The 27281-nt window shown below is 42.9% G+C and overlaps 3 protein-coding genes across 4 annotated transcripts in view; 2 read left to right on the plus strand and 1 right to left on the minus strand.

Moving 5' to 3' along the window:
* lrch1 (leucine-rich repeats and calponin homology (CH) domain containing 1) overlaps positions 1-4257 on the minus strand; it is a 96662-nt gene extending 92405 nt beyond the window's left edge. The window contains exon 1 of the mRNA XM_084179929.1: positions 4016-4257. Coding sequence (XP_084036055.1) covers positions 4016-4232 — 217 coding nt within the window. The 5' untranslated portion in view covers positions 4233-4257. The remainder of the gene's footprint in view (positions 1-4015) is intronic.
* Positions 4258-8922: 4665 nt separating this feature from the next.
* On the plus strand, positions 8923-16040 carry rubcnl (rubicon like autophagy enhancer). The gene is made up of 14 exons (XM_084179142.1): positions 8923-9006; positions 9212-9317; positions 9651-10323; positions 10466-10545; positions 12257-12449; positions 12790-12844; positions 12985-13120; positions 13363-13502; positions 13700-13764; positions 14332-14570; positions 14984-15045; positions 15365-15518; positions 15640-15730; positions 15830-16040. Exons 2-14 carry the CDS (start codon positions 9294-9296, stop codon positions 15931-15933), a joined length of 2016 nt encoding a protein of 671 aa, XP_084035268.1. The 5' UTR covers positions 8923-9006; positions 9212-9293; the 3' UTR covers positions 15934-16040.
* Positions 16041-17631: 1591 nt separating this feature from the next.
* Positions 17632-26043, plus strand: LOC311143452 (dehydrogenase/reductase SDR family member 12-like). 2 transcript variants are annotated; one of them, XM_084179268.1, is made up of 10 exons: positions 17632-17776; positions 18059-18192; positions 18612-18694; positions 19274-19366; positions 19714-19795; positions 19920-19981; positions 21310-21414; positions 23166-23256; positions 23384-23521; positions 23680-26043. In XM_084179268.1, exons 1-10 carry the CDS (start codon positions 17721-17723, stop codon positions 23790-23792), a joined length of 957 nt encoding a protein of 318 aa, XP_084035394.1. In that variant the 5' UTR covers positions 17632-17720; the 3' UTR covers positions 23793-26043. The 2 variants fall into 2 exon arrangements, with proteins under 2 accessions (XP_084035394.1, XP_084035395.1); XM_084179269.1 differs by lacking the exon at positions 21310-21414 and having other exon boundaries at positions 17664-17776.
* The last annotated feature ends 1238 nt before the right edge of the window (positions 26044-27281 follow it).

Here is a 27281-nt window from a genome sequence, read left to right on the forward strand (position 1 = left end):
AGTGGCAGACAGTGCTATCCTGTAGAGACACGTTCTCTAGGTACAGTATTACAGCCTATTCATGTTGTAATCACAGTTAATGGTGCTGATCTCTATGCCATATGTCATGTGATTAACAGTGGGATAAGGGGGTACTTCAACTGCTGGTGAATCAACTGCAATCAAGGGATTTCTCATGCAGCATAACCAAGCACACTTTGGATTTGACCCTTCCTCGATCCCACTTTCTAATCATACACCATGTAGTGCATATACAGTGGGGAGAACAAGTATTTGATACACTGCCGATTTTGCAGGTTTTCCTACTTACAAAGCATGTAGAGGTCTGTAATTTTTATCATAGGTACACTTCAACTGTGAGAGACGGAATCTAAAAAAATCCAGAAAATCACATTGTATGATTTTTAAGTAATTAATTTCCATTTTATTGCATGACATAAGTATTTGATACATCAGAAAAGCAGAACTTAATATTTGGTACAGAAACCATTGTTTGCAATTACAGAGATCATACGTTTCCTGTAGGTCTTGACCAGGTTTGCACACACTGCAGCAGGGATTTTGGCCCACTCCTCCATACAGACCTTCTCCAGATCCTTCAGGTTTCGGGGCTGTCGCTGGGCAATACGGACTTTCAGCTCCCTCCAAAGATTTTCTATTGGGTTCAGGTCTGGAGACTGGCTAGGCCACTCCAGGACCTTGAGATGCTTCTTACGGAGCCACTCCTTAGTTGCCCTATCTGTGTGTTTCGGGTTGTTGTCATGCTGGAAGACCCAGCCACGACCCATCTTCAATGCTCTTACTGAGGGAAGGAGGTTGTTGGCCAAGATCTCGCGATACATGGCCCCATCCATCCTCCCCTCAATACGGTGCAGTCATCCTGTCCCCTTTGCAGAAAAGCATCCCCAAAGAATGATGTTTCCACCTCCATGCTTCACAGTTGGGATGGTGTTCTTGGGGTTGTACTCATCCTTCTTCTTCCTCCAAACACGGCGAGTGGAGTTTAGACCAAAAAGCTCTATTTTTGTCTCATCAGACCACATGACCTTCTCCCATTCCTCCTCTGGATCATCCAGATGGTCATTGGCAAACTTCAGACGGGCCTGGACATGCGCTGGCTTGAGCAGGGGGACCTTGCGTGCGCTGCAGGATTTTAAACCATGACGGCGTAGTCTGTTACTAATGGTTTTCTTTGAGACGGTGGTCCCAGCTCTCTTCAGGTCATTGACCAGGTCCTGCCGTGTAGTTCTGGGCTGATCCCTCACCTTCCTCATGATCATTGATGCCCCACGTGGTGAGATCTTGCATGGAGCCCCAGACCGAGGGTGATTGACCGAACTTCTTCCATTTTCTAATAATTGCGCCAACAGTTGTTGCCTTCTCACCAAGCTGCTTGCCTATGGTCCTGTAGCCCATCCCAGCCTTGTGCAGGTCTACAATTTTATCCCTGATGTCCTTACACAGCTCTCTGGTCTTGGCCATTGTGGAGAGGTTGGAGTCTGTTTGATTGAGTGTGTGGACAGGTGTCTTTTATACAGGTAACGAGTTCAAACAGGTGAAGTTAATACAGGTAATGAGTGGAGAACAGGAGGCCTTCTTAAAGAAAAACTAACAGGTCTGTGAGAGCCAGAATTCTAACTGGTTGGTAGGTGATCAAATACTTATGTCATGCAATAAAATGCAAATTAATTACTTAAAAATCATACAATGTGATTTTCTGGATTTTTGTTTTAGATTCCGTCTCTCACAGTTGAAGTGTACCTATGATAAAAATTACAGACCTCTACATGCTTTGTAAGTAGGAAAACCTGCAAAATCGGCAGTGTATCAAATACTTGTTCTCCCCACTGTACACACATTCCCTCATCAGTCATCAGTATAGCCTGTCAGGTAGACAAATCCCTTCCTCAGGCTTGGTTATAGTGGTTCTGTGTGCCTGTAAAGACACACTCTCTCTGACTGAATGACAGCTGATGACAGAAGAGAAGCCTGTTTGTAGCCTCTGGTGTATGTGTGTGTGTACATGTTTAACTATACTTGTGGGGGCCAGAAGTCCCCACAAGTATAGAATAGTAAACAAACTAAAATTTGACCAACTGAGGACATTTTGTTAGTCCCCACAAGGTCAAACGCTATTTCTAGGGGGTTTAGCATTAAGGTTAGAATTAGGAGCTAGGGTTCGTTTTAGGGTTAGAAGCTAGGGTTAAGGTTTGTGGGTTAAGGTTAGGGACAATAGGATTTTGAACGGGACTGAATTATGTGTCCCCACAAAGACTGTGTGTGTGTCCAGGCCATTAATGTGACACTGGGATAACAGATTAGTGACTCGACCTCAATGCTCAGCTATGAAAAGCCAACTGACATTTACTCCCGAGGTGCTGACCTGTTGCACACTCTACAACCACTGTGATTATTATTTGACCCTCCTGGTCATCTATGAACATCTTGAATCATGTATGATGCTGTGTGCAGTCCTAAAAACATGCACATAAAGGGTAAACACTAAGACTAGGAGTTACTGTCAAACCCATTGACAGCCCTTACTTATTAAGCTTGCCTGAAAATCCGACATTGAATTGCATTGAATTCAACAATCTGGCTTGTAGAGGTCGTGAGAGGAAACTTTCCTGACTCAAATGCTCATTTCTGCCCGACGTAGAATTCAATGCAATTCAACGTCGGGCTTCCAGGCAATTAAGAAAGCCTACTGAAACTGCTGACAGGTCAATGGATTTAACTGCTGTAGTGCACAGTCATGCATGGCCCAACCAATCTATACAGAACAAAAATATAAACGCAACATATAAAGGGTTGGTCCCATGTTTCATGAGCTGAATTAAAAGATCCCAGAAATGTTCCATACACACAAAACATTTATTTCTCTCAAATTTTGAGCACAAATTTCTTTACATCCCTGTTGTAAGCATTTCCCCTTTGCCAAGATAATCCATCCACCTGACAGGTGTGGCATATCAAGAAGCTGATTAAACAGCATGATCATTACACAGGTGTACCTTGTGCTGGGACAATAAAAGGCCGTCGTTTTAGAGAATTTGGCACAACCGCAGACCATGTGTATGGCGTTGTGTGGGCGAGCGGTTTGCTGATGTAAACAGAGTGCCCCATGGTGGCGGTGGGGTTATGGTATGGGCAGGCATATGCTATGGACAACAAACACAATTGCTTTTTATCTATGGCAATTTGAATGCACAAAAATACCGTGACGAGATCCTTTTTTTTAAAGGTATCTGTGACCAACAGGTGCATATCTGTATTCACAGTCATGTGAAATCCATAGATTAGGGCCTAATGTATTTATTTCAATTGACTGATTTCCTCATATGAACTGTAACTCAGTAAAATCTTTGAAATTGTTGCATGTTGCGTTTAATTTTTTTTTCAGTATATAATACAAAATACTGGAGTTAATTGCGTGACTGCTGGTTGTATGACAGCCTACCATGGAAACTTTGTCCAGGATAGGCTGCTGCAGTGAGTGTGAAACCGAAAAGGGGTTAGTACGATTCTGGGAAATAATATGGGGATTTCCACGACATTCTTCGGACAAAATTCAAAGGAAAAGGCAGCGTGCTGTTCCGTCATTGTTTGCCATAAACATACAGACCGTGGGCATTTATGGTAGCCTAGTTGGAGTATTATGGCCATGCTATCTATAATGGCCCACATTTCGTTGCCTACGCACAATACTGAACATCTGTCCCAAAACTGATTCTCTGCATCGAGAGGGCAAAGCTTAGTCGTGCGCTAGCCGCTAGGCACCGCATGTCCATTGTCGATCAAAATTATCCCATCATTACGTTCAATTGTCTGGAATTGAATGAAAACTTCTTAATTCAAACAAACTCCACACATCAAGTTCTCGCTTACACAGAATACAAAACCCTTCGTCTCCAATAGACTACCTGAATTCCAAAAATCCATGCACTTTGTCGGGACTGCTGGGCGCAGGAGCAGAAGAGATTCAGAATAATTATACGGCATTTTCTATTCTTACCTGCTTCCACCGTATCTGATAAATCGTAGTTAGATGCTGTCCTGGGGTATTCTTTGAGTTTCCTGGCGCTGAGGTTAAAAAACCCGGAGTTCGCTCCTTCTTCCAACGCTCTTTCCAAGCCGCGGTTGGGAGGCAGGTTATTGCCACTGATGTTACTTTGTATCGAGGCAGAAGAGAGCTGGGAATGGGGACGAGGGTCTGGTCCCAACGTCGCCATATTAGCCCCTGCTTTATTTAAAATAAATGCTCTGCGATGACTGTATCCCAGCACAAACTATGGGAGCGACTCCAATGGTTTGCGAATTTCCTCTTCGACTGCCTCCGCTCCCACTGCGACTGCGCTATTTACAGTACTACGTTGAACTCTAGCCAGACCAACGGCATACTGGTAAATTAGGATTTTGCATCCCCTGCTGACGAAATATAAAACTGCCATAATTTATCTTCAAGACCTACTACTATATGACATTACTATCTGTACTGTAGCCTACATATGTAGTTCATTTGAACTGAGTGATACAGAACAATAACAGATCTTAGGGATGCAGTCACAGTGAGTATGTGTTTTGAATGATTGAAAGGCCGGCACAACAACTTTACAGAATTACAATTACAGAACATTTTTCATATCATTCATTTCATATCATATCTTGGATGAGGATTCCTGGAGTTCATTGAGTCTGATATAGAGAGAAACAGAGAGCGAGAGAAAGAGGGCAAGAGAAAGAGAGAGAGAGAGAGAGAGAGAGAGAGAGAGAGAGAGAGAGAGAGAGAGAGAGAGAACACACACACTGAGATAGAGAGAGAGAAGCCTCACTGCCAATGAGAGTGCTGAGTCAAGCACTTCAATAACCTGCTTGCATCAGCAGATATACTGATCACTGATTACACTATGGAGGCTACACAGTACACACACACTCACAAAGTGACACCGACAGAGAGGCAGAGATGTACAGTGAGGGAATAAAGTATTTGATCCCATTTACATTACATTTTACATTTACATTACATCCCCTGCTGATCCCTGCTGATCACCCCTGCTGATTTTGTACGTTTGCCCACTGACAAAGAAATGATCAGTCTATAATTTTAATGGTAGGTTTATTTGAACAGTGAGAGACAGAATAACAACAAAAAAATCCAGAAAAACGCATGTGAAAAAAAAATGTTATACAGTGGGGAGAACAAGTATTTGATACACTGCCGATTTTGCAGGTTTTCCTACTTACAGAGCATGTAGAGGTCTGTAATTTTTATCATAGGTACACTTCAACTGTGAGAGATGGAATCTAAAACAAAAATCCAGAGTTGCCCTGGCTGTGTGTTTCGGGTCGTTGTCATGCTGGAAGACCCAGCCACGACCCATCTTCAATGCTCTTACTGAGGGAAGGAGGTTGTTGGCCAAGATCTCGCGATACATGGCCCCATCCATCCTCCCCTCAATACGGTGCAGTCGTTCTGTCCCCTTTGCAGAAAAGCATCCCCAAAGAATGATGTTTCCACCTCCATGCTTCACGGTTGGAATGCTGTTCTTGGGGTTGTACTCATCCTTCTTCTTCCTCCAAACACGGCGAGTGGAGTTTAGACCAAAAGGTATATTTTTGTCTCATCAGACCACATTACCTTCTCCCATTCCTCCTCTGAAGCATCCAGATGGTCATTGGCAAACTTCAGACGGGCCTGGACATGCGCTGGCTTGAGCAGGGGGACCTTGCGTGCGCTGCAGGATTTTAATCCATGACGGCGTATTGAGTTACTAATGGTTTTCTTTGAGACTGTGGTCCCAGCTCTCTTCAGGTCATTGACCAGGTCCTGCCGTGTAGTTCTGGGCTGATCCCTCACCTTCCTCATGATCATTGATGCCCCACAAGGTGAGATCTTGCATGGAGCCCCAGACCAAGGGTGATTGACCGTCATCTTGAACTTCTTCCATTTTCTAATAATTGCGCCAACAGTTGTTGCCTTCTCACCAAGCTGCTTGCCTATTGTCCTGTAGCCCATCCCAGCCTTGTGCAGGTCTACAATTTTATCCCTGATGTCCTTACACAGCTCTCTGGTCTTGGCCATTGTGGAGAGGTTGGAGTCTGTTTGATTGAGTGTGTGGACAGGTGTCTTTTATACAGGTAACGAGTTCAAACAGGTGCAGTTAATACAGGTAATGAGTGGAGAACAGGAGGGCTTCTTAAAGAAAAACTAACAGGTCTGTGAGAGCCGGAATTCTTACTGGTTGGTAGGTGATCAAATACTTATGTCATGCAATAAAATTACTTACTTAAAATCATACAATGTGATTTTCTGGATTTTTGTTTTAGATTCTGTCTCTCACAGTTGAAGTGTACCTATGATAAAAAATTACAGACCTCTACATGCTTTGTAAGTAGGAAAACCTACAAAATCGGCAGTGTATCAAATACTTGTTCTCCCCACTGTAAATTGATTTGCATTTTAATGAGGGAAATAAGTATTTGACCCCCTCTCAATCAGAAAGATTTCTGGCTCCCAGGTGTCTTTTATACAGGTAACGAGCTGAGATTAGGAGCACACTCTTAAAGGGAGTGCTCCTAATCTCAGCTTGTTACCTGTATAAAAGACACCTGTCCACAGAAGCAATCAATCAATCAGATTCCAAACTCTCCACCATGGCCAAGACCAAAGAGCTCTCCAAGGATGTCAGGGACAAGATTGTAGACCTACACAAGGCTGGAATGGGCTACAAGACCATCGCCAAGCAGCTTGGTGAGAAGGTGACAACAGTTGGTGCGATTATTCGCAAATGGAAGAAACACAAAATAACTGTCAATCTCCCTTGGCCTGGGGCTCCATGCAAGCTCTCACCTCCTGGAGTTGCAATGATCATGAAAACGGTGAGGAATCAGCCCAGAACTACACGGGAGGATCTTGTCAATGATCTCAAGGCAGCTGGGACCATAGTCACCAAGAAAACAATTGGTAACACACTACGCTGTGAAGAACTGAAATCCTGCAGCACCCGCAAGGTCCCCCTGCTCAAGAAAGCACATATACATGCCCGTCTGAAGTTTGCCAATGAACATCTGAATGATTCAGAGGAGAACTGGGTGAAAGTGTTGTGGTCAGATGAGACCAAAATGGAGCTCTTTGGCATCAACTCAACTCGCTGTGTTTGGAGGATGAGGAATGCTGCCTATGACCACAAGAACACCATCCCCACCGTCAAACATGGAGGTAGAAACATTATGCTTTGGGGGTGTTTTTCTGCTAAGGGGATAGGACAACTTCACCGCATCAAAGGGACGATGGACAGGGCCATGTACCGTCAAATCTTGGGTGAGAACCTCCTTCCCTCAGCCAGGGCATTGAAAATGGGTCATGGATGGGTATTCCAGCATGACAATGACCCAAAACACATGGCCAAGGCAACAAAGGAGTGGCTCAAGAAGAAGCACATTAAGGTCCTGGAGTGGCCTAGCCAGTCTCCAGACCTTAATCCCATAGAAAATCTGTGGAGGGAGCTGAAGGTTTGAGTTGCCAAACGTCAGCCTCGAAACCTTAATGGCTTGGAGAAGATCTGCAAAGAGGAGTGGGACAAAATCCCTCCTGAGATGTGTGCAAACCTGGTGGCCAACTACAAGAAACGTCTGACCTCTGTGATTGCCAACAAGGGCTTTGCCACCAAGTGCTAAATTATGTTTTGCAGAGGGGTCAAATACTTATTTCCCTCATTAAAATGCAAATCAATTTATAACATTTTTGACATGCGTTTTTCTGGATTTTTTTGTTATTCTGTCTCTCACTGTTCAAATAAACCTACCATTAAAATTATAGACTGATCATTTCTTTGTCAGTGGGCAAAAATCAGCAGGGGATCAAATACTTTTTTCCCTCACTGTATGCCTTCAGATACAGAACCGAAAGAAGACAGTGAGTGAGAGTGGTGGAGTGACAGACTCATCTCTGTTTTGTCATACCTAATTTCTCATCCTGTCATCCTTCAGTCTGGTTCCATCTGGAGTTAGCAAAGGCTTCTGGGATTCTATTCCAGACTAATCCAGCCTAAGAGAAATAGCCTATACTTCTACTATTCCCAATATTCATGACAGTGTGACTATTTCTTTTCAGGGCCTGAAAAAACAGTCCACATCTTCATGTCACTTCCCACTGGGCACAAACTGATTGAATCAACGTTGTTTCCAAGTCATTTCAATGAAATGACGTTGAACCAATGTGGAATAAACGTTGAATTGACTTCTGTACCCAGTGGGTTATTTGTCACTTTACTCCCCTTACTTCATCTTCTATTATTAGTAGATCATCAGTACAAATAAACTGATACTTCCTCATAGTTCCTCTTTTCTGTTCAAGCTGCATTCTGGTGTGATAGGCTTAAGGCTGATTTCTGCAACATCTCCTTCTTGCTGAACAAAGCATTACTTACCACTGCAGGGAACCTATCAGGACTACAAGCATAATTCACTACTCTTGACCTAAACATGAATAAGGAAGACTATTACATATGGATTAGGTTCAATCTATTTCTTTGTGCATGATAACTCAACCTCACCAGAGATGTGTGAGCTGTTGGAATTAATGTGTATAAGATTTAGTAGACCTACTTGTCAAGTCAAACATATAATAATGTATAGTTCTGAGACACTTCTTTGAGTGTGAGCCTTTGACCTTTGATAAAACATTTATTACACAAAGACATAGCTCATTCGCTATTTGAACTTGGAGTTTGGAAATTCAGAGCTTATTTAAAAATAGCTTATGTATCTAAAGTTATCATTCACTTGATCATTTGTTGAAGAACAGAGGCTTCTTGCATCTGGTTTGAAAAGGGCACTACTTTACCACAGAAATTTCAACCCAGCATTAAATGCAGGAAGTAAAGATATCCTGCTACCTACTCCTTGCTCAACAAGTTGACCGTTTTACAGTTGTGTGATTTCAGAGTCACACGACAAAAAGACTCAGGTTCAACCATGTCCTTCATTTTGGAATCATACAAAATAGTGAGTACTTAGTTTGACAGAATATGAAATTGTTTCAGAGATTCTAAAGGGGATCACATTTGTGATTTTTCTTATGGTTTCAATACTACTTGTAGGTGTATCTTAACTTCAGTATAAATATAGGCTTGACGTGCCCATTGATATATTGTTCATTAGTAATGTTTAAAAATAGATATATTATTAGAATAATTGTGTATCTTTTCAGAAACTCTACAAAGTCAATGTCCTTCATGTTCATCCGTCAGTCAAACAGTGAGCTCTGACCTGCACTTGATTGTCCAACTAATATGGACTCACAGCATATCAAAAAGGTTGGTGTTCATGTGGAAATATCCCCCTTCACAATAGAGATATGGTTGTAATATTAATATCTTCTACAACTTTTTATTGTAAAGTGTCATAGGAAGTAAATTCATCTGTCAAATGAACTTGTAATGATGGAGATGAGAATATATTCTGTGAATACTAACTCAAACAATGCCACCATGCAAGTCTTATACATTTCAAGTTGCTCTGAATATATATTTTCGGCTGGTAGTTTTCAGTTAAGTTTTTATTCAGGAAGTACAACAAGAGCAGTTGTTTTGAAGGAAATTGAGGTATAACTGCGTTCATATAAAATCTCTCTCTCTCTTTGTGTGAAGGTGGTCAGTCGTGGTGGCACTGCCTCTCCTCTACGGAGGTCAAACGATGTGAGCTGGTGTGTGGACATTGTCCCCACATCCCCCTATCTAAGTCCACCACACGGACACTGCACTGACACAGAAAGCAGCGGGGAAGAAAAGCACATAGGGCAGTCCTCTCATGATGATGATGATGATGATGATGATGAAGGACACTATAAGAGTAATGAAGCACCAGGGAATTACTCAAACAGGCAGGACCCCTCTCTGCTGTCCCCAGGTGATGACCAATATCACCTGCCCAGAAGTAGCCCCGTCATCTCCCGCAGGAGGAAGTCCTTAACATGGCATGGAGATACAGGGCTGTCTCTGTCTGTGTTGCCCCCTACTACTGTGGCCCCTCTGGGTCTTAGTAGTGACCCCCCATCAACATCTGACCGATATCATCTTCATCTTACTGAGACCCCACGGTCAGCAGAGAGGTCAACTGGTAGTGTAGAGGCAGAGTTTAACCCCTGTCACTGTCCTACTATATCTCAGTCAGATAAGCCACGCTGTGTCTCCATCTCGGCCAACCTGAACCGCCTGCTGACCAGCGGGCTCCATCTGCCCTTCAGGGGCCCCCAGGGGCCAGGGCTGGATCAGGAGAAGGGTCACCGTCTACGCTCCACCTCGGATGCCCATCCACAATTAGGTAACCTTTTCAGCTGTCCTGATATGGCAGACTTTACAGGTCTTTACAGGTGCAGAGGGAAAATAAGAAAGTGAGAAATCAAGGTTCCTTATGTCTAGTTCACTGATTTATATGTTTTTGTCATTGTGCTTTGACATTAAAGTGCCTATTAAGGATAAAAGATCAAGTGATATTACACACTGCTCTGCAGACATGTTCAAGACTGGCTGTGACCTGGACAAGGTAAATTACCCTCTCTAAAACATATTTGCTTATTTATATTTGCTTATTTATATTTTGTTTATTTTTTAAGCATCTACAGTGCCTTTGGAAAGTATTCAACACCCCTTGACTTTTTCCACATTTTGTTAAATTACAGCCTTATTCTAAAATGGATTAAATAACATTTTTAATCAGCAATCTACACACAATACCCCATAACGACAAAGCGAAAACTGGTTTTTATAAATTTTTGCAAATGTATAAATACAAAAAACGGAAATACCTTATTTACATAATTATTCAGACCCTTTGCTATGAGACTCGAAATTGAGCTCAGGTGCATCCTGTTTCCATTGATAATCCTTGAGATGTTTCTACAAATTGATTGGAGTCCACCTGTGGTACATTCAATTGATTGGACATGATTTGGAAAGGCACACACCTGTCTATATGAGGTCCAACAGTTGACAGTGCATGTCAGAGCAAAAACCAAGGTCGAAGGAATTGTCCGTAGAGCTCCGAGACAGGATTGTGTCAAGGCATTGAAGGTCCCCGAGACAGGATTGTGTCGAGGCATTGAAGGTCCACAAGAACACAGTGGCCTCCATCATTCTTAAATGGAAGAAGTTTGGAACCACCAAAACTCTTGCTAGAGCTGGCCGCCAGGCCAAACTGAGCAGAGAAGGGCCTTGGTCAGGGAGGTGACCAAGAACCCGATGGTCACTCTGACAGAGCTCTAGAGTTCCTCTGTGGAGATGGGAGAACCTTCCAGAAGGACAACTATCTCTGCAGCACTCCACCAATCAGGCCTTTATGGTAGAGTGGCCAGACGGAAGCCACTCCTCAGTAAAAGGCACATGACAGCACGCTTGGAGTTTGCCAAAAGGCACCTAAAGACTCTCAGACCATGAGAAACAAGATTATCTGGTCTGATGAAACCAAGATTGAACTCTTTGGCCTGAATGCCAAGCGTCACGTCTGGAGGAAACCTGGCACCATCCTAACAGTGAAGCATGGTGGTGGCAGCATCATGCTGTGGGGATGTTTTTCAGCAGCAGGGACTGGGAGACTAGTCACGATCGAGGCAAAGATGAATGGAGCAAAGTACAGAGAGATCCTTGAAACCTGCTCCAGAGCGCTCAGGACCTCAGACTGGGGCGAAGGTTCACCTTCCAACAGGACAACGACCCTAAGCACACAGCCAAGACAACACAGGAGTGGCTTCGGGACAAGTCTTTGAATGTCCTTGAGTGGCCCAGCCAGAGCCCAGACTTGAACCAGATCGAACATCTCTGGAGAGACCTGAAAATAGCTGTGCAGCAATGCTCCTCATCTAACCTGACAGAGCTTGAGAGGATCTGCAGAGAAGAATGGGAGAAACTCCCCAAATACAGGTGTGCCAAGCTTGTAGCGTCATACCCAAGAAGACTCGAGGCTGTAATCGCTGCCAAAGGTGCTTCAACAAAGTACTGAGTAAAGGGTCTGAATGCTTATGTAAATGTGTTATTATTTTTTACTTTTTTTTATAAATCTGCAAAAAATTCTAAAAACCTGTTTTTGCTTTGTCAATATGGGGTATTGTGTGTGTATATTGATGAGTAAAAAACAATTGAACCAATTTTAGAATAAGGCTGTTACGTAACAAAATGTGGAAAAAGTCAAGGGGACTCAATACTTTCCGAAGGCACTGTATGAACTCTCTGTGACATTATGCTTTATGCCTGGTGTGTAGGAGAATGCTCATTTCATAGTGGTGGACATGGTGCTGGAGGCCTTGGAGGGGGTGAAGTGGGCTGTGAGTCTGAGTCAGAAGAGCTGTGGGGCCATGGGGAACCATACAGAGGCCTCAGAGGGCTCAGGGACCCAAATCTGCATCCACCCCTCAAAGACACACTCTCTTGTGTCCACTGACAGCGGATATGAAGGTAGGGAGCAAGAGGATGTAATAATGGAAGAGGGCTTTAAAATGGTCATGAATTGTCATGAAATTGTCATAAACATTTTGGACAAAAACTGTTGGACAAGATCATCTTGAATGCTTTCCTTTTATTGCTGACCAATGTTCTAGGTGTGTAGAGAAATTATGCAAACACAACCAACCCACCCAGTCATATCAGATATGTGGTCATAGAGGACGTAGAGAGGAAGCCATTTAGGGGTGTGGGAGACAAGGCAATGACAAAGAAGGATGTGTCAGTGGGACCATGTGAGAGAAGAGTGTTCTCTGAGTTAATGTGTTTCATATCACCTCTGTTTGCATTGTAGGTTGCGGAGCAGACAATAGACCAATAACCAGAGGCGCTAATATGTCCTTTAAAAGGTAGAAACAAACAAACAGCTACAACCCCATCACACCTCTGATTAACTGTGATAGTATTCATCATAGTCTTCATACAACAGCTTAAAAAATAATTCCTTTTCATCTTGTCTTGTTCTTACCCCCATTATGTCCATTGTCAGTTCCCTGGGCTGTCCCATAATGCTCTGCTCTGCAGAGGGCCTAGCCCAGCAGCTGGTGTGTGACTTCAGGAAGCAGTGGTTTCCCACACAGGAGCTGAAACGCGGCCGTCAGAGCATCAGGACCTCACTGCAGGAAGTGAGAATCACTGTGGTTACAAAATGTGTCCCTGCAGTCAAACACACAAATACAAAGCACATTTTAACAGGCATACTTTCTGTTCACAGTTCTATTTCGGCTAGCTGGAATATCGCAATAGAGTAGATTTGTGAAATACCGTCACTTACACATGAGGAATGACTGTGAAATGTTCATTACTTCAATAGGATGTTTACACCAGACTGGAAGAGTGTGTACCAATCAATGACCTTAATCCCCAGCTTCCTGGTGGTGTTTGTATGGTGAGTGATGCCCGTCTTAGTCTGAGTGAGGAGATCAGACAGAGAACCAGGATGAGGGGCACTCTGAGCTGGGCCCCGCCCCGGTTCCAGATCATCTTCAGCGTCCACCCCACCCAGAGGTCAGTATGGTGTCACACTGACTTCACTGATGATGACTATTCCTACAGGGGATGGGCGTGTGCACAAGTTAGAAATTATTCTCATTGTGTCATGGTATTACTCCCTTTCACTCTCGGTACAATACGTTTGTTCTCTTTATTTCAATCTGCAATAAGTCTGTTAATCAGTTTTCCTCATAATTCTGTCTCCTGCCCAGGCGCAGTGAGGTTGTTGCCTCCCAGCACTTCCTCTGTGCAGGCTGTGGAACTGAAATAGAACCCAGTAAGTACTACTCTAGTCCAGAGAGCTGGACACTCTGGGTGATCCACCTGGAGCCATAGCAAGCCCTTTAATGTCAAAACTGAGGCAGAGCTCTGTACATATTTCCTTTGCTGTATGGCGCTCTGAGAGTGTTTTCGTGTTTATCGGTGGTTGCGGAGGAATGCTCTGAAGTGTGTGACCGGATTATTTTACGGCGCTCACCTGCTGTATATTACCTGTGAGAGGAACACACACTGCACACAGTCTCACTCTTTCACACACACACACACACACACACACACACACACACACACACACACACACACTGCTGGGCTTTCACTGACAGAGGCCTGCTTGTCTGCTAGGAGATAATGTGTGAATTATGTTGTTGTTATGGTTGAAGATCCAAGTTTAACTGCTTGACTGCAACCTTTTTACTCTACCTCGTGGATTCATTTCTGAACTAAACAAAAATCATACAGTGTTGCAGTTATCAAAGCCTTAGTTTGATCTATCCTGTTGCTTTCTACATTACACATTATATGAATATCAGTCCATCTAGACAATCACATTGCTCTCATACCTCAGGATACATCAAGAAGCTGCGCTACTGTGAATACCTGAGCAAGTACTTCTGTGACTGTTGCCATGGCGGCGCTGAGTCTGTGATCCCGGGCTGGGTGCTGACCCAGTGGGACTTTGGGAGGTACCCAGTCAGTGATTTTTCCAAGCAGCTGCTGGACTCTGTGTGGCACCAGCCTCTCTTCGACCTGACCTGTGTTGGCAAGACCCTCTACAGCAGGGTGCGAGAGCTGGACAGGTTCAGGGTAAGTAGACTCCTATAGGAGCTGAGATACTGTATACAGGGTTTCAACTGGTCTGGGGTCAGTTCTGATTATTGTGCTTGAGTGCGGTGTGACTGTCGACTGAGAATAGAAACTGGGCAGGTCAGTGGATTAGGTTCAAGCTAACAACTGCAGGCTTTAAGACAATGAGAGATATGGTCTGGGATCAGTTTTACAGCAGTGGTGAATCCTCTTCTTCAGCAGTGTCTGGGGGGCTCATATCTGTACGAAGAGGAAACTCAGAATAGGGATCTCGGAGTCACTGGGAGAATGTGGATGAGTCTGTGTCTTTGATTAGTTCTCCTAATGTTCAGTGGCGCCATGCAGGGAATGTTGCAGAGTCGAGACCTCACACACATATTGATTACATTAACACTCTCTTCTCCCCTCCCAAGGACCTGCAGGAGCAACTATTAGGCATTAAGAGACTGCTGAAAGCATGCAGATTATCTGAGGGGTAAAGACATCCACTTAATGATTCTCCCTTCACCACTCTCTCTCACACTCTCCTTTCTCATGCCAACTTCTTCACCACACATGGCACTTTTTGCCTTATTTTGGGCTAAACTTCATAAATCTGTTGGCTGTTGGTTGCAGACGGCAACCTTCCAGTTTTAATCATTTGAGCCATAACTCGCTGTACAGATGAAAGTTTTCATCTGGACAGATAAATGGGTTATGATCTAGCCTGGGTGTTGTTTTAGATTTATTCTGAATAGCCAAAAGTCTTGGTGCTTGACAAAGTTCTTAATTTGTGCTGTTGTTATCATGCTCAGGGTCCTGAAGGAGTTTGAGCAGCTTCCTGATCACCTGACACAGGAGCCACACCTGTTCTCCATGGATGACCTCCTGAGGGTCAAACGGGGTCAGCTGGTGCCGCTGGCCAGGGCCGTGCTCCGGGTGGTCATCGCCCACGTGGAGAGCTGTCAGGTATATCCACCAGTCACAAAATCATAGATGGACAAATAAAGTTACATTCTATTCTAATATCTTGACTTCACCTATGCAGTGTTCAATAGTTGAGACTAAGATCTGTTGTGTTTTACCCCAGGTCTGCCTGGCTAGAGGCTTCATCTGTGAGTTCTGCAAGCAGAAGGATGTGCTATTTCCCTTCCAGAGCGAGACCTGCACACGCTGTGAAGGCAAGTGTTTTTCTGATCAGACAGAGATAGTCCGCTCTTCACCTTGACTTTTTTTTAAATACACATAAATCTGATAACGATGCATCTCTCTCCTTTTAGTGTGCAAGGCCTGTTTCCACAAAGACTGCTTCAGAGATGAGGAGTGCCCTAAATGTGCACGGATCCAATCTCGAAAAAAGCTGATGGACACGTTCGGCCTCTAGAGTACATGTTGGAAGTGTGGGAAAATATCCTCACATTGTTACATGTGTTTGTCTCTTCAATCTGAATACAGAGTATTCCAAATAATAAAATGCTGTGCATAGAAATTTAACAGTATAATTTACATTTGAATTCACTAAGCATGTCACATGAAAGAAGCAGGTACTGAGTCAGGTATGGACCCTCCCCATTTTATCAACAGTCATTATGGGTGGAAGAGAAGATGCTGCATAGACCGAATATCAGAATGGGTTTTGTGGGATTGTGTTTGACTATCATTTTCGAATTACAGTACTGTCCCCTCTGCTCAGTATTACCAAAACAAATTTGAACATAGCGACATCTGTTGGACATTTGAGTGAATCACCTCACATTCTAATGGCCATAAAAAAATGCCACGCGCTGATGTCAGAAAGATAACATTTCTACCTCAGATTACTCATTATGCTGTATTACATTTAATTTTTTTACATTTTAGTAATTTAGCAGACGCTCTTATCCAGAGCGACTTACATCTTACATGTATCTTAGAACTGTAACATTTGTATTGGTTGAAATAGCCTAAAACAGTCTGCTGAATAACCCCAGTTGACATGCCCTGATATCAAGTTTGGATATATCATCCACTTTACAATTGACATTGTCTTGTAACTATTACAATAAGACATTTATATACTCACCGACTAGCCTATATTGAAGCATGAAAGGTTCAAAGGTATTGTCAGAAGTGGGATTCGAACCCACGCCTCCATGCAGAGACCAGAATGCCCCTTTCCAGGAAGGATTTTCACCTTGAGTCTGGCGCCTTAGACCGCTCGGCCATCCTGACAACTCTGAAAAAGTGAGAGAAAACAGAGAATTTATTCATTTAACCAGCATTGATTATCACGTTAGCTAGTTAAGGATAATAATTTTCATTATAGCTACAGCAGCTATTCACAATCAAAAACCGTGAACCTTACGATATCGCTAGCTACCCATTTCCTTTTTGTTAGCAAATCTAGCTAGCTAGTTAGCATTTGTTTGTCAATAGCTAGCTAGATAACGTACTACTAGTGATATTGCAAACATACATATAATAATATAATATAATATGCCATTTAGCAGACGCATTTATCCAAAGCGACTTACAGTCATATACATATATAACGTTAAAATAACTTAACTTGTAGAATTAAATGTTATTTGGTATGACGTATGCATTGTCAATGGTTGAGCTTAGTTTAAAATCAACATTATGCAAGATATGGCACTTTACCGGCTTTGCTCTGAAGAGTTGATGCTGTTTTTTACTATTATATATCTGGGGGAAAAAAGACTGTCAGAAGTGGGATTTGAACCCACGCCTCCATTCGGAGACCAGAAACCCCATTTCTATGGAAGGTAGAACCTTGAGTCTGGCGCCTTAGACCACTCGGCCATCCTGACAACTGATGTTGGAAGAGAGTAATATTAGTTATAAAGATAAATATAGCAGCAGTATTATACAGGTTAGCTGATAATTTCAGTTGTTCAGGTTGCTAGGTTCACTACTCAGTTTACTGTTCACTAAACACTTACCAGTATTTACACATTTGTTATTTTAGCAGTAGTTTAGCTACAGACAGAGGTTTGTGTTGCCCCATGTGACTGTGTGTTTGCCCCACCCATTGGACGACGTAACGAGTCATTCTTATGAAACGTAAAAAGAGGCGTGCTTTGTTTAGTGTTATGAAATTTAACAGTAGCTATATAACTCCACTTAAATCAAACGGAGCTATTATATAACTAACTAGTTAGCTACCTAAAGATGTCGCTTTACAGAAATGCCGTTTGGTTCGTTAAAGGACTTCAAGAATACACAAAGTGAGTATCGGTATTTGCTAGCTAGTGTTGCACAAAAATAGAAGGTTGAAATTTTAGGTTTGAGTGACTGACACACACATGCCTTCACAGTACATATTGATGTTAGCAAATAAACAATGTATTTGTTAGTTAGTAGTCATACAGTTACTATACCGACAACCTCAATGTAACTGCCTTTACTTTGCCTTTTTCAACATTAGTGTTTGCTTTATTGTATCTCAGTTCCTTAATCACCATCACCAATAACCTTATGTTGAGATGAATTTTTCTTGTGTTCAACAGAAGCGGATATGAAGCAGCAGCTAAGCATTTTATTATTGGGGACCTAGACGTGAACCTGAGTGGCAGATCTTTTGTGATCACTGGGGCCAACAGCGGCATTGGAAAAGCTACAGCCCATGAAATAGCCAAAAGAGGTAAGGCACAGTCAATGTCCTATGAGTGTTTAAAACAACAATGAATATGGTTTTCACCTTGAAATGTTTGTAACTAATCTGTAATATATCTGTGACCATAGTTTGTACACGTTTTACTCATCTGTAATATAACTGTTGACCATAGTTTGTACACATTTTTAGTTTCCATTATAGAGTGAGTGATAGGCTATTTATTGATTAACAGTAGATTTATGAGTGAGTGCTTGTAGGTGGGCCAGATGGCAACAACCCTCAAGGTGAGGTCTCATAGAGGTTTATATAGACAGACTCAAAAACCAATCATGAGGACACTATGGTGTTCAACTCCTCAGGTGGCTGATCATTAGTCGTGTGAAGGGGTTCTTTGAGGTCACTATAGTTTACCCAGTGTTTGAAATAGGGTTGATGTTTTATTGCAGGAGGGATGGTCCACCTGGTGTGTCGTAACAAGGAACGGGCAGAGGAGGCTAAAGAGGAGATAGTGGAACATAGTAAAAACCAGGTGAGGAGGACTGAATGACACAAAGAAAGAATCAGTACAGAAAGAAACACCACACACATTTATTCATGCCCAGCAACTGCCTGGTGAGGGATTAAGAGCAAACCATTGAGTAAATTGTGAACTGCTTTGTTCATGGGGTCACAATGTGGCATATTCATGATGTCATCATGAGTTAGGTGCTGCACAGATTAGCTAGGCTAATCTAACGATGATAAGGATATTTTATGCCCATTTGGGTGGAAGTTGAGGTGATATACAGATGAGATGATCTGCTTCCTGCCTTGCTTAGACTGATTAATGTGGACAGGCACTAAGTCAAACAGAAACAGAGGCTTGTTTGATCCTGCACAGTCATGTCTGGGGGTTGTTACGCCTCCGGTTTGGTAACAAAGTAACACTGCTGTGTCTATACTCAAGTCCCAAGGCTCGCACTCTCCAAATTCCATGTTTGGCTTCTTTGTGATCAAATTTGAATACTGTAATCAATCTTTCCAACTGCCAGCGTAATAGTTCAGAATCAGACTTAACGTTGTTCTATGTTGTTGATCATTTTCTTTGAAATTCTCTTTGTCTCTGCAGAATGTCCATGTTCACATCGTTGACATGTCCAGTGCAAGACAAGTGTGGGAGTTTGCAGAGAGTTTTGCAAAAAGCAACAGCATTCATGTACTGGTAAGGTATCTGAATCATCTCCAAGCCCCACACATGGGTTAGTCCATTGAATAGATTAAAGGGTTCATGGGCTGCTAGTTTGAATATGATACTATATGAATGATTCAGTTTAATATGAGTGATTGAGTATGATTCAACATGAGTAATTAGATTCGCTAAGTTAATTATTAATATGCCATTTAGCAGACGCTTTTATCCAAAGCGACTTACAGTCATGCGTGCATGCATTTTTTTAATTTTTTGTGTATGGGTGGTCCCGGGGATCGAACCCACTACCTTGGCGTTACAAGCGCCGTGCTCTACCAGCTGAGCTACAAGTTTATTCATTATGATTCTTTCTCACCCAGATCAACAATGCAGGGTGTATGGTAAACCAGAAAGAGCTGACAGAGGAAGGTGTAGAGAAGAACTTTGCTACGAACACTCTCGGTAAGTAAGATCAACCCAAGGGCAGTAGTCACGTCTCATTGGAAACGATGCACACCACTTACTTATATAGGTTGATACGTTTACTCACAATGTTCTTCCTCATCATTACGGTTCACTTGGTTAGGTACCTTCATCCTAACCACAGCGTTGATACCAGCCCTGAAACAGGCACAGGACCCACGAGTGGTGAGTAATGTCCTGCCTTAGACATACGACATTGGCCCAATACTGAACATGGTCACATCAATGAAATGAGAAAAGTTAGAAATGTGGCTCTTGTATGGCCTTTCCTCCATTAGTTCTGTGTTTACAGTGAGGGGAAAAAAGTATTTGATCCCCTGCTGATTTTGTACGTTTGCCCACTGACAAAGAAATGATCAGTCTATAATTTTAATGGTATGTTTATTTGAACAGTGAGAGACAGAATAACAAAAAAAAAATCCAGAAAAACTGAAATCCTGCAGCGCCCGCAAGGTGCCACTGCTCAAGAAAGCAAATATACAGGCCCGTCTGAAGTTTGCTAATGAACATCTGAATGATTCAGAGGAGAACTGGGTGAAAGTGTTGTGGTCAGATGAGACCAAAATCGAGCTCTTTGGCATCAACTCAACTCGCCGTGTTTGGAGGAGGAGGAATGCTGCCTATGACCCCAATAACACCATCCCCACTGTCAAACATGGAGGTGGAAACGTAATGCTTTGGGGGTGTTTTTCTGCTAAGGGGACAGGACTACTTCACCGCATTAAAGGGACGATGGACGGGGCCATGTACCGTCATATCTTGGGTGACAACCTCCTTCCCTCAGACAGGGCATTGAAAATGGGTCGTGGATGGGTATTCCAGCATGACAATGAACCAAAACACACGGCCAAGGCAACAAAGGAGTGGCTCAAGAAGAAGCACATTAAGGTCCTGGAGTGGCCTAGCCAGTCTCCAGACCTTAATCCCATAGAAAATGTGTGGAGGGAGCTGAAGGTTCGAGTTGCCAAACGTCAGGCTCGAAACCTTAATGACTTGGAGAAGATCTGCAAAGAGGAGTGGGACAAAATCCCTCCTGAGATGTGTGCAAACTTGGTGGCCAACATCTGCGTCTGATCTCTGTGATTGCCAACAAGGGTTTTGCCACCAAGTACTAAGTCATGTTTTGCAGAGGGGTCAAATCCCTCATTAAAATACAAATCAATTTATAACATTTTTGACATGCGTTTTTCTGGATTTTGTTGTTGTTATTCTGTCTCTCACTGTTCAAATAAACCTACCATTAAAATTATAGACTGATCATGTCTTTGTCAGTGGGCAAACGTACAAAATCAGCAGGGGATCAAATACTTTTTTCCCTCACTGTATGTGCTTGTATTAATGCCTAATTCACCAGCAGAGGGCCTAATGTGTCTGAACAAATGCATCAAAGGAATCTATTACATTTTACAAAAACAAGAAAAGGACATTTCCCATCTGTCTATAGCAGTCTAACATCCCATATTGTCATGATGATCATCACCCCTCTCCTCCAGATCACAGTGTCTTCAGGGGGCATGCTGGTCCAGAAGATGAAAGTAGACGACCTGCAGTCTGAAAGGGGGACATTCGACGGCACTATGGCCTACGCCCAGAACAAAGTAAGGATATGGTGCATCTCTACTACCCACTCACCCATGAGCGAATGCATTATCTAGCCTACAGTGAGGGAAAAAAGTATTTGATCCCCTGCTGATTTTGTACATTTGCCCACTGACAAAGACATGATCAGTCTATAATTTTAATGGTAGGTTTATTTGAACAGTGAGAGACAGAATAACAACAACAAAATCCAGAAAAACGCATGTCAAAAATTTTATAAATAGATTTGCATTTTAATGAGGGAAATAAGTATTTGACCCCTCTGCAAAACATTACTTAGTACTTGGTGGCAAAACCCTTGTTGGCAATCACAGACGTTTCTTGTAGTTGGCCACCAGGTTTGCGCACAGCTCAGGAGGGATTTTGTCCCACTCCTCTTTACAGATCTTCTCCAAGTCATTAAGGTTTCGAGCCTGACGTTTGGCAACTCGAACCTTCAGCTCCCTCCACATATTTTCTATGGGATTAAGGTCTGGAGACTGGCTAGGCCACTCCAGGACCTTAATGTGCTTCTTCTTGAGCCACTCCTTTGTTGCCTTGGCCGTGTGTTTTGGGTCATTGTCATGCTTGAATACCCATCCACGACCCATTTTCAATGCCCTGGCTGAGGGAAGGAGGTTCTCACCCAAGATTTGACGGTACATGGCCCCGTCCATCGTCCCTTTGATGCGGTGAAGTTGTCCTGTCCCCTTAGCAGAAAAATACCCCCAAAGCATAATGTTTCCACCTCCATGTTTGACGGTGGGGATGGTGTTATTGGGGTCATAGGCAGCATTCCTCCTCCTCCAAACACGGCGAGTTGAGTTGATGCCAAAGAGCTCGATTTTGATTTGATTTCTGACCACAACACTTTCACCCAGTTCTCCTCTGAATCATTCTGATGTTCATTGGCAAACTTCAGACGGGCCTGTATATGTGCTTTCTTGAGCAGGGGGACCTTGCGGGCGCTGCAGGATTTCAGTCCTTCACGGCGTAGTGTGTTACCAATTGTTTTCTTGGTGACGATGGTCCCAGCTGCCTTGAGATCATTGACAAGATCCTCCCGTGTATTTCTGGGCTGATTCCTCACCGTTCTCATGATCATTGCAACTCCACGAGGTGAGATCTTGCATGGAGCCCCAGGCCGAGGGAGATTGACAGTTATTTTGTGTTTCTTCCATTTGCGAATAATCGCACCAACTGTTGTCACCTTCTCACCAAGCTGCTTGGCGATGGTATTGTAGCCCATTCCAGCCTTGTGTAGGTCTACAATCTTGTCCCTGACATCCTTGGAGAGCTCTTTGGTCTTGGCCATGGTGGAGAGTTTGGAATCTGATTGATTGATTGCTTCTGTGGACAGGTGTCTTTTATACAGGTAACAAGCTGAGATTAGGAGCACTCCCTTTAAGAGTGTGCTCTTAATCTCAGCTCGTTACCTGTATAAAAGACACCTGGGAGCCAGAAATCTTTCTGATTAAGAGGGGGTCAAATACTTATTTCCCTCATTAAAATGCATATCAATTTATAACATTTTTGACATACTTTTTTCTGTTTTGTTTTCTTGTTATTCTGTCTCTCACTGTTCAAATAAACCTACCATTAAAATTATAGACTGATCATTTCTTTGTCAGTGGGCAAACGTACAAAATCAGCAGGGGATCAAATACCTTTTTTCCCTCACTGTATGACTGCAAAATAATTCTGTACAAAATTCTGTTACAGTTCTGTTATATTCTCTGTGAAAGTGATTTGCTGTGTGTTGTGGTGACAGAGACAACAGGTGATACTGACCGAGAGATGGGCGTCCCAGCATAAAGAGATCCACTTCTCCTCAATGCACCCTGGCTGGGCTGATACTCCAGGTACTAACACCGATCTAAAGTCAGAAATCTAGACAAATATTCATCAGCACAAGCCTCCATGCATTTCTTAATGATTATTCTGTGTTGGAAACTTGCTAATGTATCTGTGTCTCTGTGTTCCCTGTAGCTGTCCAGTTGTCCATGCCTGACTTCCATGCTAAGATGAAGAACAAGCTGCGTACGGAGGCAATGGGGGCCGACACGGTGGTGTGGCTGGCTGTCTCAGCAGTGGCCTCCAAGCAGCCCAGCGGACTCTTCTTCCAGGGTGAGACACAGGGATGGAGAGGGTTGAGGGTGGAACAGGAAGGGGAGGGGATATATTTGCTTAGAAAGGCCTCCTTGATAGACACACCCTGGCTGTTTAAATACCGTCCTGCTATCTCTTACATCTGCTCCTCTATTTTCTTTCCCATAATGCCCCAGACCGAATGGCGGTGCCCACACACCTTCCGCTGGCTTCATCCAGGTCCTCTCCGGCCGATGAGGAGAAGCTGCAGGCGACACTGGAGCAGCTCGCACACAAGTTCAAACCTTGACCTCTCCTACAGCGGTCAAAAGGTTATGAACAGACATACCCTCCAGCCCATGTGTCCGTTGACAAGCACTCCTCATTATAGATATGCACTGTATAAAGCGGACATAGCGGGAATATTTGTACAACAATTTATATTTAAGCCTTATGATCTGTAAATACATATATTGAATGTACTGATTGATTGCTTGCTATTGCTAAGATCAAAGTGTAGCCACACAGAACATTTCAATGGCTCATGTTTGGGGTAGAGGCCTTCACGGGTCCAAAAAGTTGGACCTGGGGTTTTCCCATCTGGACCCGATACGCATAAATATGTTTTAAAAATAGAGACCCGTTCCGAACGGACCCGTGGACAACTAGACCAGTTCCGTATAGACCTGGTCCGATCCAATCAGAGTAAGAGAAGCAGCAGATAAGTCCATTTTTAAGCTACTTTATTAGCCGGAGCTGATTAAAGGGAGAGGAGGTAGAGAGAGGTGACGCTCTAGCAGGGGCCGTGCTGTGTGTGTAGTCTACTGTGAGTGTGAGCGAGTGACATGGGGAACAGGGAGGAGGGAGAGAGAGACTGCAACCAACAAAGCCAACTCGCGCTATAGTAGACTAATAGCTGCCATAGCTAGGTTATTTATCATCCAATATGATTACGTAGTACCTGTCTTGACTGCATTAAACCAGGAGAAGCTAGCTAGGCTAATTGAGGCTGCATGCACTGTCTCCTCCTACACAGTTACAAACAACAATGACACCATTCCACAGGAGGTTGGTGGCACCTTCATTGGGGAGAACGGGCTTGTGGTAATGACTGGAGCAGAATCAGCGGAATGGTATCAAACACATGGTTTCCAGGTGTTTGATGCCATTCCATTCGCTCCGTTCCGGCCATTATTATGAGCCGATCTCCCCTCAGCAGCCTCCACTGCTCTATTCAGAATATAAAGTAGCAGCCTACCAGTTGGCTCTTGGTCGTTGTAGTCTATCCTTCTCCTTTTAACTTTTAATTCCATCATTTTAATTTCATCTTCCATTGATTAGATATCTCCTAACTTTTGCCAGACATGGAGGCTCAATGACTGTAGCCTATTGCAGCTTTGATGATTGGCCAACAACAAGCTACACGCGCCACTCTTGTGAAGAGAAAAGAGCAGCAGCATAAATTATACCATTTCGCGTTCAGATCTCTATGGGTCCTTCTGGACAAGTCAGTTAAAATTACACATACCTGAGACCAGTGACAATCATATCAGATCCAATCCAGACGTGACATTATTTAGAATTCTGGATCTGGACCCGCTCGGGTCCCGGATCGGGTCTCGGGTACAGGTGGATCCGTGAAGACCTCTAGTTTGGGGTCATCTGATGCTTCATAACTTTTTACAGCATTCTACTTCCCTCAAAAATTCTGCTACAAAGGATTTTCTGTTAGCTTGTATGTTGCATACTACATGCAGTTCAGTACTAATACAGTACATAGTGATTACCTCAGAACTTCTTTGGAAATGGGACCTTCTGTTTCAGATTGTGCTCTAGCCAGGCACCTGGTTTAGGTTGATGGATGAAGAAATCATGTTTTACTCAGATTCAGCAGTGTATACCGTCCACAGCATTTTATAAAATGTTATTGGTCGCATACACAAAGGTTTTCATCAGGGTTTAACAAGGGCTCATGTTCAAAGGTCCTTCTGGTTGTGTTGTTAGCGGTAATAGTGTCATCACAACTCTTTTGTATTCTGTTATTATTCATTTACTGCACAACCAGAACAAACAATCAGTCTTTATATTTGACTTGTCCAGAGAGTCATTGAGATACTGTACTTAGAGCTACATGTTGTTTGTCTTGTTTTAGGTGGTTTAGTACTTTGACATACTTTCTTTAAAATGATTCCATTCTTTTATCCATGTTAATCAAACCAGGAACTGTGAGCAGAAATGTGTTTTATTAAGAGCACAAATAAAGCCAAGGCTACACACACACAAATAAACACTACACACTCTAGTGTAGAATATCCGGTGCATTACCAAAGGCAGTTAATCAAAAATAAAAGCACCAATAAATATTTCAATCTGATATTATTTTCAGCATGCCTTCTAAATGCTTGATTTTGTTGTGATTTGGCATGCAAATTACTTTATAAAACATAGGTGTTTATATATTTTTTGTCTTCTAAGCTAACATGATATAAAACAAATGAAACCTTAATGGAGTGCTTAATTTAAAGTAAGTAACATTAACTTCAATAAATACTGATTCAATCAATCTCCTTGAGAACCTTCATCAGAACAACTTTGACAGCCATTTTAAGGCCATTCCTCCTACTTTGGGAATTATTACCGGGAGAACCAACATAGTGGCATCCCCAACAGTATCCAGAGCCTTGCTCATAAATGAAGGCCTATTCTCTTCCTCTTGTGCCTTCGCTCCCTTAAGAGCATCTATCTCTCTTTGCATTTGGTGTGCTCTGTCATCGAACCCTTGCTGGAGAAGGTCCTTCTGCTCCTGAAATGATAAACACAGTTTGTCACAGACACATACTGTATATACAGTAAATCACATACACAGTGTACGCCTGACAAATGCAGTGTACACATCACAGACAGACACACAGTTTATATTATTTCTACAGTTACTATAGTTTTAAAGTGTTCTTCTCAAAGTTTTTATTTGTGGTTCTTACCCTGATTCCGGCCTGCAGAACTCTGTCATGCTCTGCTATGGCATTTCTACTGTCTCTGTCCATCCTCTCCATCAGCTGGTTGACATTCTCCTTGTACGTCCTCTGTTGGTCCGCTCTCAACCTCTCCTGGACTACAAGCTGCTCCTCCATGGCTTGACTCTCCCGCTCAGAAGCCTCCCTTAATGCTTGCTCCGCTGCAGAGAGAGAGAGAGCGAAAGTGAGTTAAGCCTGGTGGTCATTACAATGTTGTCGTCAGGTAATGTCAAATCATCAAATCAAATTGTATTGGTCACATGCACCGAATACAACAGGTGTAGACTTTACAGTGAAATGCTTACTTACGAGCTCGTTCCCAACAATGCAAAGTTTAAAAAGTAAGACAAATATTTGCTTACTAAAAAGGAAATAGTTACACAAAAACAATAACGAGGCAATATACAAGGAGTACCAGTACCGAGTCAATGAGCAGGGGTACGAGGTAGTTGATGTAATTGAGGTAATACAGTATGTACAGTTGAAGTCGGAAGTTTACATACACCTTAGACAAATACTTTAAACTCAGTTTTTCACAATTCCTGACATTTAATCCTCGTACAAATTCCCTGTCTTAGGTCAGTTAGGATCACCACTTTATTTTAAGAATGTGAAATGTCAGAATAATAGTAGAGAGAATTATTTATTTACTTTTATCATATTCCCAGTGGGTCAGAAGTTTACATACACTCAATTAGTATTTGGTAGCATTGCCTTTAAATTGTTTAACTTCTGTCAAACATTTTGGGTAGCCTTCCACAAGCTTCCCACAATAAGTTGGGTGA

This window comes from Coregonus lavaretus (genome assembly GCF_964263955.1).
Source record: "Coregonus lavaretus genome assembly, chromosome: 16".
Classification (NCBI taxonomy): domain Eukaryota; kingdom Metazoa; phylum Chordata; class Actinopteri; order Salmoniformes; family Salmonidae; genus Coregonus; species Coregonus lavaretus.